The sequence below is a fragment of the Entelurus aequoreus genome, linkage group LG08, assembly GCF_033978785.1.
Source record: "Entelurus aequoreus isolate RoL-2023_Sb linkage group LG08, RoL_Eaeq_v1.1, whole genome shotgun sequence".
In the NCBI taxonomy this organism is placed as follows: domain Eukaryota; kingdom Metazoa; phylum Chordata; class Actinopteri; order Syngnathiformes; family Syngnathidae; genus Entelurus; species Entelurus aequoreus.
The window spans coordinates 13423154-13437069 of NC_084738.1; the positions used below are offsets into that span (position 1 = coordinate 13423154).

At 37.4% G+C, this 13916-nt stretch overlaps 2 protein-coding genes across 5 annotated transcripts in view; one reads left to right on the top strand and one right to left on the bottom strand.

The window, feature by feature from the left end:
* Positions 1-1488, bottom strand: part of LOC133655437 (breast cancer type 1 susceptibility protein homolog) — a 44501-nt gene extending 43013 nt beyond the window's left edge. For 2 of the 3 annotated variants that reach the window (XM_062055620.1, XM_062055618.1), the window contains exons 1-3: positions 1343-1488; positions 940-1030; positions 800-853 (exon numbers count right to left, since the gene is read on the bottom strand). In XM_062055620.1, coding sequence (XP_061911604.1) covers positions 800-853; positions 940-1013 — 128 coding nt within the window. In that variant the 5' untranslated portion in view covers positions 1014-1030; positions 1343-1488. Of the gene's footprint in view, positions 1-799; positions 854-939; positions 1031-1127; positions 1317-1342 lie in introns of those variants that run through there. The other variant, XM_062055619.1, reaches the window with a different exon arrangement.
* Positions 1489-3302: 1814 nt separating this feature from the next.
* becn1 (beclin 1, autophagy related) lies at positions 3303-12256 on the top strand. 2 transcript variants are annotated; one of them, XM_062054848.1, is made up of 12 exons: positions 3303-3475; positions 3641-3773; positions 3857-3921; positions 3994-4052; positions 4122-4215; positions 4293-4429; positions 6017-6211; positions 6283-6429; positions 8724-8873; positions 8997-9057; positions 9126-9268; positions 11904-12256. In XM_062054848.1, the coding sequence occupies exons 2-12, from the start codon at positions 3644-3646 to the stop codon at positions 12070-12072; spliced, it is 1350 nt and encodes a 449-aa protein (XP_061910832.1). In that variant the 5' UTR covers positions 3303-3475; positions 3641-3643; the 3' UTR covers positions 12073-12256. The 2 variants fall into 2 exon arrangements, with proteins under 2 accessions (XP_061910832.1, XP_061910833.1); XM_062054849.1 differs by having other exon boundaries at positions 4125-4215.
* The last annotated feature ends 1660 nt before the right edge of the window (positions 12257-13916 follow it).

Below are 13916 nucleotides of genomic sequence, written 5' to 3' on the forward strand. Positions count from 1 at the left end.
GTCTTACATAAGGACTATGAATGATAGGCAAAAATGTGGTGATATCCTTTACACACTGATGTTGGTTTTTGATGCAGTACTGCCCTGGGGATCGAAGGTCACAGTTGGTTTTCGGCCTTGCCGCTTATGTGCAGTGATTTCTCCAGATTCTCTGAACCTTTTGATGATATTACGGACCGTAAATAGTGAAATCCCTAAATTCCTTGCAATAGCTCGTTGAGAAATGTTGTTCTCAAACTGTTCGACAATTTGCTCACGCATTTGTTCACAAAGTGGTGACCCTCGCCCCGTCCTTGTGAATGACTGAGCATTTCATGGAAGCTCCTTTTTACCCAATCATGGCACCCACCTCTTCCATATTAGCCTGTTCACCTTTGGGATGTTCCAAATAAGTGTTTGATGAGCATTCCTCATCTTTCTCAGGTCTTTTTGTCACTTGTGCCAGCTTTTTTGAAACATGTTGCAGGCATCTAATTCCAAATGAGCTAATATTTACAACAACAAAAAAGTTTACCAGTTCGAATGTTAAGTATCTTGTCTTTGCAGTGTATTCGATTGAATAAAGGTTGAAAATGATTTGCAGATCATTGTATTCTGTTTTTATTTAAAATTTACACGTTCCAACTTCACTGGTTTTGGGTTTAGTATTTTTAATTTCTAATGCCATGATTTTACTAGTCCAGCTAATGTGGGAATATATTTTCATAAGGATTATGAATGATAGGCAAAAAAATTCACTAAAATTGCAGTTCCCTTTAGGTGCATACAGTAGAATCCGGCAATACTCATTGGTACTTACTTGCAAAACTGATGGTCACACTTGGTAGAAACCGGCTCACTTAATAATTCCAAACTACAAAAAAGGAGAAGACAATAAGTACTATATAGATCCAACCAAAACACCCTTTAATACGAATAATACAAGTATTGTCTATTTACCAAATAGGACATTGTAGGGTCTCCCAAATGACAGCAATACTCCTTTTGACCTCGGTGACATTCGGATGGTCCATGATGTTTTTTTCTTAATCTAAACGCAACAAAACAAACCGTTACGAAATTTCTGCATTGCGTCAGCAAGACAGAGGGAGGATTTACATTTGTATGAATTACTACTGAGTTTTTACCAAGAAAGATGTGTCGTCATGGTCGTCGTCATTACGACTTAAACCCCCGAACAACAAGTTATGAGCCGTGGCTCCAATGTTATTTAGTCAGGAGGTTCGCTTGATTTATATTTGACACAAACGACACCAACATAGTGGCAACGTTAACTAAAACGATCAAAGTTTTCGAAATGTTGCTGTTTAGTTGTTAAATGAACCTTTTGCAAGGGTCTTACCTCGTTTTCTTACAACCGAGTGATTGTGTTTGTGATTCCCTTCCTTTAGTTTTCCCGCAACTATCGTCTTCTTCGGTGGTTTACATTAAACAGCAGGTTACCGTTGTTGTTGTTGTTGAGCGCCTTCTACTGGTGAAAGGTTAGAATGACATGGTGCACTTGGTATTATAATTAACGTAAACAAAAATATGCTGTTAACTGCAATTAAAATATTTGCTACCGACAAGGAAGAGGACGTAAACGTATTTATTTTTTTACTTTATAAAAATGGACATAAACGATAAACGACGAGAAAGAAGAATATGAGGATTTTTTTCAACATAAATTGCATTTTTTTCTTTTTTTTTGTTCGAACAGCCTGGGAGGAATGAAAGTAATTGAAGAAAGAAGAGGACGTAAACGCCACTACAGAAATGTGTGCTTTGTTTTAAAGATGTGCTATTTGGATTTACACTGTATGAAAAATAAATTGAAAAGGAATTTTACCTTTGCAACCACATTATACTATTGGCTCAGTTTTATATTCATAAATGTAAGTTTCTCAATACCCGACCTGTTTTTTGTGAATTTAAAAAATAATTAGAACTGTACTTTAAAACGCTCTCTACCTCTAACAACCAAAAATCTGTGAAAAGTATGATGCTGTGTTCCAAATTTGGATTATTTATGGAACTTGTGTGAGCCTATGGCTTCACATTTTGTTTAGGGATGTCCGATAATGGCTTTTTGCCGATATCCCGATATTGTCCAACTCTTAATTACCGATACCAATATCAACCGATACCGATACATACAGTCGTGGAATCAACACATTATTATGCATAATTTGGACAACCAGTTATGGTGAAAATAAGGTCCTTTTTTAAAAAAATTTATAAAATAAGGTAAATAAATTTAAAACATTGTCTTGAATAAAAAAGAAAGTAAAACAATGTAAAAACAGCTACATAGAAACTAGTAATTAATGAAAATGAGTAAAATTAACTGTTAAAGGTTAGTACTATTCGTGGACCAGCAGCACGCACAATCATGTGTGCTTACGGACTGTATCCCTTGCAGACTGTATTGATATATATTGATATATAATGTAGGATCCAGAATATTAATAACAGAAAGAAACAACCCTTTTGTGCGAATGAGTGTGAATGAGTGTAAATGGGGGAGGGAGGTTTTTTGGGTTGGTGCACTAATTGTAAGTGTAACTTGTGTTTTTTATGTTGATTAAAAAAAACAACCCAATACCGATAATTTCCGATATTACATTTTAAAGCATTTATCGGACATTTCTAATTTTGTTACATATATATATTTTGCATTCTATTTTAGTTACTTTATTGAGTTTACAAACTTTACAACCCCCTGGCGCTGTTTTGTACTGTTTCTGTACTTCTTTTGTTTATTATTATTTCTTGATTGTATGTAAATGTTCATATTATAAATAAAGGTTTATAAAATAAATACAATAAAAAATAAAAATAAATACTAAGGAATGCATGTGTGTGTGTGTGTATATATATATATAAATATATATATATATATATACATATATATATATACATATATATATATACATATATATATATATATACATATATATATATACATACATACATACATACATACATACATATATATATATACATATATACATACATACATACATACATACATACATACATACATACATACATACATACATACATACATACATATATATATATATATATATATATATATATATATATATATATATATATATATATATATATATATATATGTGTGTGTGTGTGTGTGTGTGTGTGTGTGCATATTTTATTATAAATAGATCATGTATGTACAATCATATTTAACCTGTCTCCAACTTTAATTTTGCCATTCAATTTTGGGGAAAAAACAATTTCCAATAGTATTTCATCAACCATTAGGAGGCAATGTTGTATTCTTGTTTTGTTCTGTTCAAACGAAGAAAAAAAACGTAAACATCAATACGGAAGTAAAGAAGTACGAGGCACGCACTATTTAGTTGTCATTTTTCTATTAACTTGAGATGTATTTCTCATTTCCAAAAGTGACTTTGTCATATGTATTATGAAGTAACGGTCACCAGAGTGGACTTTGGACGCTTTACCTAAGGTAACCGTACATTTTTAACGACGCTGCTCTTTAACTAGCATGTAGCCGCTAGCTGAGTTGGGGGTAGCAAACACGTAAACTAGCAAGTGAAAAGTATAATCAAATCACATATTTAGTGGCTGCGGTATTTGATTCATGCAGAACTATTTATTGTTTTATTGCTAGCGAATGATGGAGGGCTCCAAGACGTCGAGCACAACAATGCAGGTTAGCTTCGTGTGTCAACGCTGCTGCCAGCCTCTTAAGTTGGACACTTCCTTCAACGTGCTGGACAGGGTCACCATCCACGAACTTATTGGTATGCCTTTGAACAAACAATACTTATGTTTGATAAATCTGCAACATATATTATCATGTGACGCTTGTGCATGTTCCCCTCAGCTCCTTTGGTGACTGTCACTCCCAGCAAGCAGACAGACAGCAGTGAAGGAGAGACAACAACAGAGGTGAATAAAACAATTAAAAGTTATAAAGGACATTGAATCCAGCTTAAAAATATTGTATTATCTTGACTGCAGGAGACCTTTGTAGAAAACAAGCAAGATGGGGTGTCCAGGAAATACATCCCACCTGCACGGTGAGCACTTAAACCACCAAATCATTCCACAAAATGAATGGATGGACGTTTACATCTTGGCTTTCTCAGCAGGATGATGTCCACAGAGAGCGCCAACAGCTTCACACTGATAGGAGATGCGTCAGACGGAGGCACCATGGAAAATCTAAGCCGCAGACTGAAAGTATATAGCGTCTTTTTACGCAATAAAACACAGGAGTGAACAGGCGATTAGGTGTTGATTTTATGTGTCCATTCTAGGTGACAAGTGACCTGTTTGATATCATGTCCGGTCAGACGGACGTGGACCACCCGCTGTGTGAGGAATGCACCGACACGCTGTTGGACAACCTGGACACACAGCTCAACATCACGGAGAATGAATGTCAGAATTACAAGTGAGCTCAACAGTCTCTTTTTTTGTGGTACATAAAGAGTGCCTAAATTTATGTTTCATTCCAGATTTTTTTAAAGTATATTAACATTTTTCTAATGAATGTATCGTTTTTATCAATAATTTCATGTCAACAAGTTTGACACAGTTAAAGTGTGTGAATTTAATTTTAAAACACAAAATACTAAGCTACCAGCAAAATACTCTTGTCTTGCTCTGTATATTGTACAGTATTTTGTATATTGTACAGTATTGCTTATTATTTTTATTGGATAGTAGTCTGTTTATTTCAATTCTTAGTTTTATCTTAATTACCTCTTGTGTAATTTATTTTTATCCCATATTTGTTCCCTCTACCGCACCTTAAGTTGGAGTCCTTAATCTCGTTATATGCACATATAATGACATTAAAGTCCATTCTATTCTATTCTATACTTTAAAATAGTTAACAAAAAGTAATTTTTAAAAGGGTTAATTTATTTAAAATGTATCTGATTTGTATCATATTTAAATATAAATGCAGTAATACTGACTGATTTTAGTATATTTTCTTGTTTTTATATTTAATAGTTTATTATATTTAGTTGTGTATATTTCTATCACTAACTTACTACCTGTTTAGATAAATGAGTGGTTTTAGTTAATATTTGAGTGTACTGAATTAAATGTTGTATATTGTATAGTTATATTTAGTTGTAACTTTTTTAATTAGTTTATTGTACTTTTTATTATGTTACAAGCTAAATAATTGTCTCGATTTCATATTTTAAAAAAATAAGCATTTTTAATTTCTGCATTTTCCGCATTTCTTTTTTGTTTTAATGTTTTTTGGGATAATTTCTGTGTTTGGACGTTAATGGGGACCTGCACTATTTTTCAGAATTTTGCCTATCATTCACAATCCCCATGTAAAACAACACGTTTTTTTTCATGTATTCTAATTCGTAAAAGACGTCAGGTACGAAGTGGCTAACAATGCAGCTAATGGAAGTACACTATTCCGCCCATAAAGCCCTCTGAAAAAACAACTCATGATTGGATTCAATATAGATCCTTCGGGTGTTGATTCTGAATTGATTCTCAATTCAACTCGATTCTCTGATTCAAACCGATTCTCGCAGAATATTATTTGGTATAACTATTATGATAAATGCTTTTCAAAACAGTTTACAGGTTACAAAAGATCCTCTTGGCTGCTGTCGTATGACGTACACGTGCAGCGAGTAAGCCAGAGATGGCCTAAAAACATATTTTTGAAAATTATAAATTGGTATTTAATAAGAATAAATTAGATCGAGATTCAGATGTTAATTGTTTTATTTCAGTACTTCTAATATTTTACAGTTACGTATTTATTTGTATCTATTTTGATTTGTATAATTTTGCTTTATTACTGAATTTCAACAATAACAATTAACTTAATTAAATTTTGCATTGTGTATACTATACTTCAGTTATATTTAACTGCATATATTAGTTATTTTCTAGTTTGTTTACTCTGTGTTTTTAATGTGGTAAAATGACTTCAATTCACAATAAGGTGGTTACCTTTGCAGGTGACTTAATGTGGACTTTAATATGTCGTCCTCAGACAATGTCTGGAGCTGCTGTCTCAGCTGCAGGTGGAGGACGAGGAGACGCTGCTGACGGAGCTGCAGCAGCTGAAGGATGAGGAGGCGTCTTTGGTCCAGGAGCTGGAGGCCGTGGAGGAGCAGAGAGCTTCTGTGGCCCAGGAGTTGGCCCAAAGCCGCGTGCAGTCTCAGCAGCTGGAAACAGAAGAGCTGCAGTGAGTAGGAACGTTTATAACGTGACACGTGGTCAGAAAGTTAGATTTGTCGCGCGCGTGTGTTGTTTTAGGTACCAAAAGGAGTACAGCGAGTTTAAACGTCAACAGCTGGAGCTGGATGACGAGCTGAAGAGCGTCGACAACCAGATGCGTTACTGCCAGATTCAACTGGATCGACTCAAGAAAACCAACGTCTTCAACGCCACTTTTCACATCTGGTAAGTACAGCAGGGATGTAACAATATAACAATTTCATAGCACGGTATTGTTGAATGTGCTGAAAAAGTCCTCATACACAAAAATACAATGAGTAAATAGCCACAATGTACTTTCATTGCAGAAATATGTTGAATACAAATATTGTTCTGGCTACTTAAAGGCCTACTGAAATTATTTTTTAAAATTTAAACGGGGATAGCAGATCTATTCTATGTGTCATACTTGATCATTTCGCGATATTGCCATATTTTTGCTGAAAGGATTTAGTAAAGAACAACGACGATAAAGATCGCAACTTTTGGTATCTGACAAAAAAAAGCCTTGCCCCTACCGGAAGTAGCGTGACGTAGTCAGTTGAACATTTCCGCAAAGTTCCCTATTGTTTACAGTGATGGCGGTAAGAAGTGAGAGCGATTCGGACCGAGAAAGCGACGATTTCCCCATTAATTTGAGCGAGGATGAAAGATTTGTGGATGAGGAAAGTGCAAGTGAAGGACTAGTGGGGAGTGGAAGCGATTCAGATAGGGAAGATGCTGTGAGAGGCGGGTGGGACCTGATATTCAGCTGGGAATGACTACAACAGTAAATAAACACAAGACATATATATACTCTATTAGCCACAACACAACCAGGCTTATATTTAATATGCCACAAATTAATCCCGCATAAAAACACCTACGTGTTTGCTATGCTAACTCCTAGCTCCCGTCCATATAACCCGCCAATACAATTCAAACACCTGCACAACACACACAATCACTCAGCCCAAAGGACCGTTCACCTAACCCAAGGTTCATAAAGATTATATATTTACCCAAAGTTACGTACGTGACACGCACGTACGGGCAAGCGATCAAATGTTTGGAAGCGCAGCTGCGTACTCACGGTACCGCGTCTGCGTCTGTGTATCCAAATCAAAGTAATCCTGGTAAGAGTCTGTGTTGTCCCAGTTCTCTACAGGCGTCTGTGTATCGAAGTCAAAGTCCTCCTGGTAAGAGTCTCTGTTGTCCGAGTTCTTCGATCTTGACTGCATCTTTCGGGAATGTAAACAATGAAACGCCGGCAGTGTTGTGTTGCTGACTTCCCTCGCAAAATACTCCGCTTCGCACCGACAACTTTCTTCTTTGCTTGCTCAGCTTCTTTCTCCATAATGCAATGAACAAATTGCAACAGATTCACCAACACAGATGTCCAGAATACTGTGGAATAATGAGATGAAAACAGAGCTAATTTGTATTGGCTTCAATGGCGGACCCATACCTCTGTTTCACTGGCTACGTCACGCGCATACGTCATCATCCGAAGGAGTTTTCAACCGGAAGTTTAGCGGGAAATTTAAAATTGCACTTTGTAAGTTAACCCGGCCGTATTGGCATGTGTTGCAATGTTAAGATTTCATCATTGATATATAAACTATCAGACTGCGTGGTCGGTAGTAGTGGGTTTCAGTAGGCCTTTAAGAGCCATATTATTTGTATTTATCATTCTGTTTGAATTTGTAAAAGTTTTATATTTTTTAAAACGTCCGGTTAATGTGATGTCACGCAAATACACTTCCTGTTGTCATTCCTTTGCGTACTGATCGATCACTTTGTTCTAAGAGAGCACAGCCTCTAGGTTTTAAACTACTGTATCTTAGTGGCTCAGACAACAATATGTTTGGACTAGGAAATGTTGTTTTTTTAATGGAGAAAATATTAATAGGTCATGTTATATTAGTGGTAGCTTGCGTCTCCAGTAAATGAGTAATGTCACCTGTCTGCGAGTTGTTTGTCAAAGTATTATCAATCACGGTTTTACGATCATTTCTATTTAAAATGGTAATACTAACCGTGGGGAGTGTACCAGAAACCAGAAATATTAATAACAGAAAGAAACAACCCTTTTGTGCGAATGAGTGTGAATGAGGGAGGAAGGTTTGGGTTGGTGCACTAATTGTAAGTGTATCTTGTGTTTTTTATGTTGATTTAATTTAAAAAATAAAATTAAAAAATAAAAATTTTTTTTTTTTTTAATTATTTCTTGTGCGGCCCGGTACCAATCGATCCACGGACGGTGGTTGGGGACCACTGATGTAGAGGACGGTTGCCAAACATAGTGTAGTGCTTCTGTTTTTTATTTCTACGTAGTGAGGAAGAAGCCAAGACTTAACTCTCTGCAAATGTTCCCCTGGACCAGAGAATTTAGTTCAAAATAAATGTGTGGTACCTCCGCATCCTCACACATGATCTATTTCCTGACCACTGTTCATACTGTACATAATTGTATGTCTCAATTGTTTCTACCTGTCCAGGCACAGTGGCCAGTTCGGAACCATCAACAACTTCCGTCTGGGTCGACTTCCCAGCGTTCCTGTGGAGTGGAACGAGATAAACGCCGCCTGGGGCCAGACGGTGCTGCTGCTGCACGCTCTGGCCAACAAAATGGGGCTGCGTTTCCAGAGGTGCCACCACTTCAAACCATAACCATGAATTCGTCATTAATACCTCGCTGACAATGTTACTTCGAATCCATATTGGATAGAAGTCTTGTGTTTGATTGTACTAACGTTACCTGAACTCCACAGATATCGCCTGGTCCCTTATGGAAACCATTCATACCTGGAGTCGCTGACCGATAAGGCAAAGGTCATTATAAGCCGTTCAAAATTCACCGTTCAGGCTCACGTTCTCATTCTCGCCATTTGTTTCTGCAGGAGCTTCCACTGTACTGTTCTGGTGGCCTCAGGTTCTTCTGGGACAATAAATTTGACCACGCCATGGTGGCCTTCCTGGACTGCGTGCAGCAGTTTAAAGAAGAGGTGGAAAAAGGCGACACTGGCTTCTGTCTCCCGTACAGGTTAGATGAGGATATCAGCACAAGTCAAAGATCCCCTATAGCAGTGGTCGCCCATCTTTTTGAGCCCAAGGACCGATATAATAATGTAACCTCAAGAACAATTATTAGTTTATGGGTGATTGATTGATTGATTGAAACTTTTATTAGTAGATTGCACAGTACAGTACATATTCTGTACAATTGACCCCTAAATGGTAACACCCGAATAAGTTTTTCAACTTGTTTAAGTCGGGGTATAACAACATTTACTACAAAAATATCACGCACGCATAAACTCACCTTAATGAAGAATCAGTGCAACCTCTTGTCCTCGTTCCTGATGGCCGACTTTGCGCAATGATGAAGGACGCTACAATACTGGGAGGAGATACAAATATAATCATTTAGTGCTCGCAAAGTGATTTATCAAGACTAAAACAGTCCACGCCTATGAAGGTTCTCATTTGTCCAAGTCGTTGTCATCTCAGGGCGTTCAATCGTTCGCAACTGGACTGCTTGGTTTGTCTTAGAAGAGGTTTCTGCTGCTCATCCGAGTAGGCTTCATCAGTTTGTGCTCATAGATTTAGATTAGACCAGATCTAACCCAGGGGCCGTATTTATCAAGCTTCTTAGAATTACTCCTAAGAAGTCTGCTAAGAGTTGACTTATGAGTAAAGAAATTCTTCGCTGAAAGCTGCACTTAAAAGTCAGTTATCAAGCGTCTTACTCACACTTTCAGCGAAGTGTAGGACTGAATCTTAAGTGTCACACTCAGAGCTGAATTACGACATTACTATGTGCCGTAAACGGCATTTTAGGTGACGTCATTTCTGTGTCCATAGAAATGACCAATCACGGAAGGGAATCCCTTGTCTAAGAATAAATAAATATCTTAGAAATATTTAAGTGGACAATGGGAGTGTATATTTTGACAATAAACTACAAAATAATACAAAACAAACAAACAATATTGGCAATGAATCAAAAATAAATGTTTCTTTTCTTTCCAATTCATTAATTAGGCAACTAATTTGAAACTGGTGTGGGTGGCTCTATATATAATAATATATATAATATATATATATATATATATAAATAATACCCGCTCTGTCTAAACGATACCGTTTAATCAGCTGCTCGTCATCAAACAAAGCCAGGACCTCCTTCCGCTCCCTGAACGTTCGCACACGTCTCTCTCGCCTCAGTGCCATCCCCCGCTGGCAACTCCTAACCACTTAGGACACCTCTGAAGGTCTCTTAAATACCGTGGAGAGTAGGAGTGATTCTTAGACTTAAGAAAGTTGATAAATAGCTTTTATTCTTAAGTTTGAGAGTAGGACTAAATTTCGCAAATTCTCAGGACTTAAGTGTAAAATGGCACTCTAACACGCTTGATAAATACGGCCCCAGGTCTGAAGCCTACTTGGATGAGCGGTGAAACGTCTTCCAAGACAAACCAAGCAGTCCAGTTCCGAACGATTGAACGCTCTGAGACTAAAACAGTTCTTCGGCCAAGGTTCTGTGTTTATATTCTAGAAAACATGTGCAAAATGGCACCATTGCGCACAAAACTTTGTGAGAAAGAAAAGGCGATTGCATTGCATAAAACAGATGATGAAGATGGAATATTGTCTATTCAGCAAGATCGTTTTATAATTTCCTTGCTGCTGGATGACTTAAGGCAGGGGTCGGGAACCTTTTTGGCTGAGAGAGCCATGAAAGCCAAATATTTTTAAAATGTATTCCAGTGAGAGCCATTTAATATTTTTTTAACACTGAATACAACTAAATGCGTGCATTTAGGGGACGGCGTGGCGCAGTTGGGAGAGTGGCCGTGCCAGCAACCTGAGGGTTCCTGGTTCGATCCCCACCTTCTACCAACCTAGTCACATCCGTTGTGTCCTTGGGCAAGACACTTCACCCTTGCTCCTGATGGGTCGTGGTTAGGGCCTTGCATGGCAGCGCATGCCATCAGTGTGTGGATGTGGAAATAGTGTCAAAGCACTTTGAGTACCTTGAAGGTAGAAAAGCGCTGTACAAGTATTACCCATTTACCATTTTTAACACTGAATACAACTAAATGTGTGCATTTTTAAGTAGGACCAACATTCTGAAGCTAACCAATAATGAATAAAATACTTCTTACCATTAATGTGACTTTTTGAACAGGTGCGGTAGAAAACGGATGCATGGATTAAAATGCATGAGAATGTTTTATATTTTGAACGCTATTTTTTAACACCGTGATTACCAGCGGAATTACTCATTACTTACCGTGTTAAGCAATGTCAGCTAAGATTTATCTGAGAGCCAGATGCAGTCCTCAAAAGAGCCACAGGTTCCCTACCCCTGATTTAAGGGGCTGATTTCTGCTTCTTTTTTTTTTAATGGCGTTCATATTTCATATGGGAAAACACTCAAACTAACCAGTAAACATGTTTTATGGGCCAAAGCTTAAAAATCACTTGGGCATCTTCAGAATGGATCTGACTATCATTTAAAAAGGTTTCCCTTTAGGGGACCTGTTTTTTTTTGTCCCCATACCATCAGAGGTCCCCTAAAGGTGACTTTGTAAACAGAGTGATGTCCCCATTAAGTAAGCATTGCCACAAAACACACACTCACATGGTGATGACTAGAGATGTCCCTGTCTCAGGATGGACGTGGAGAAAGGCAAGATCGAGGACACGGGCGGCAGCGGCGGCTCCTACTCCATCAAGACTCAGTTCAACTCCGAGGAGCAGTGGACCAAAGCGCTGAAGTTCATGCTCACCAATCTGAAGTGGGGGCTGGCCTGGGTCACCTCGCAGTTCTACAACAGATGAACACAAGCAGGATGCCCACAAACCACCAGCTTGGATTTTGGATGCTCTGTCTTTTTTTTTCTTCTTCTCTCATTTCAGATGTATTGAGATTATGTAAGACACTGTTTATTGTGTGTGTGTGTGTGTGTGTGTGTGTGTGTGTGTGTGTGTGTGTGTACTGAGAGCGTATACTTTAACTTAATAAACATATTCTCTGGAAAAGGTTGCTGTCACGTAAATAAATTGCACTCCACTTTATGTATTTTCACACTCCCAAAACGATATACAGTAAGTCAGTGTTTTCAAACCACTGTGCCGTGAGATACATATATGTAGTTTCACCTATTTGGTTTAAAAATTATTTTTTGCAAACCAGTAATTATAATACGCAAATAATGTGTTGTTGTTGAGCGTCGGCGCGGTCTAGAGCTCGGCAGAGTAACCTTGTTATTCTCCTCAATATCAGTAGGTGGCAGCCGGTAGGTAATTGCTTTGTAGATGTTGGGAACATGGTTTGTCGTGATCACTTTATGCAGACGGGGGAGGGAGGGCAGCGTGCAGGTAAAAAGGTATCTAATGCTTAAACCAAAAATAAACAAAAGGTGAGTGCCCCTAAGAAAAGGCATTAAAGCTTAGGGAAGGCTATGCAGAATGAAACTAAATCTGAACTGGCTACAAAGTAAACAAAAACAGAATGCTGGACGACAGCAAAGACTTGCAGCGTGTGGAGCAGAGACGGCGTCCACAAAGTACATCTGTACATGACATGACAATCAACAACGCTGCAAAAAGTCAGTGTTCAAAAACAAGAAAAAAAAAAAAAAAAAATTAGGGGTATTTTATTTGAACTAAGCAAAATTATCTGCCAATAGAACAAGAAAATTCGGCTTGCCAAGACTTTCCAAAACAAGTAAAATTAGCTAACCTCAATGAACCCAAAAATACCTTAAAATAAGTATATTCTCACTAATAAGTGCACTTTTCTTGGTAGAAAAAAAAAAGACCTTTTTGCTCAATATGTTGAAAAATATTCTTAAATTAAGTAAATGCTAGTGCAATTATCTTGACATAATGATATGCGCTCGGCATCATTTTTTTTTCATGCTTGAAGTAAGAAATTACTTTAAAAAAGTAGTTTTATACTTTTGAGTGTTAATGACACAGCTTTGCATCATATTCTAGTTTCGAGCATGTTTTACTCAATATAGGTCATCAAATCTCAGCTACAAGCTGTAATATCTTACTGAGATCATTTAGGACCAAAACCCTTAAACAAGTAAAACATCTGCTTAGTGAGAAGAATGATCTTACCAGACAGAAAATAAGCAAATATCACCCTTATTTGAGATATTTAATCTTACTTAGATTTCAGTGTTTGCAGTGAATGTCCACACAAAAAAAGATAGCAATAACTTAAATGTTCTTGATTGCTAAAAAAAAAAAAAAAAGCAGGTGTGGGGAATAGCGCTCAAAGGAAGACATGAAACTGCAACAGGAAAACACTAAAAAACTCAAAATAAGTCGGGGCGTGATGTGACAGGTGGTGACAGTACACCTACTTTGAGACAAGAGCTACAGTGATGCATGCTTGGTTATGGTTTAAAGTCATATCCAACAATTGCGACATCTTTTTATTGTGTACTGAGTTTCATTTCTGCTGGTGGTGTGCCTCTGGATTTTTTTTAATGACAAAAATGTGCCTTGGCTCAAAAAAGGTTGAAAAACACTGCAGGAAGTAGTTAGTAGAATCGGATACAAGTTTTAAACTTTGCTTCCATGGTTGAAAAAAAACAAAGTTACGTCCCTTTCTAGCCGCAAGCTAATGAGTGAGACCGGATGTTTTGGTCAAAACATTAACGACATAT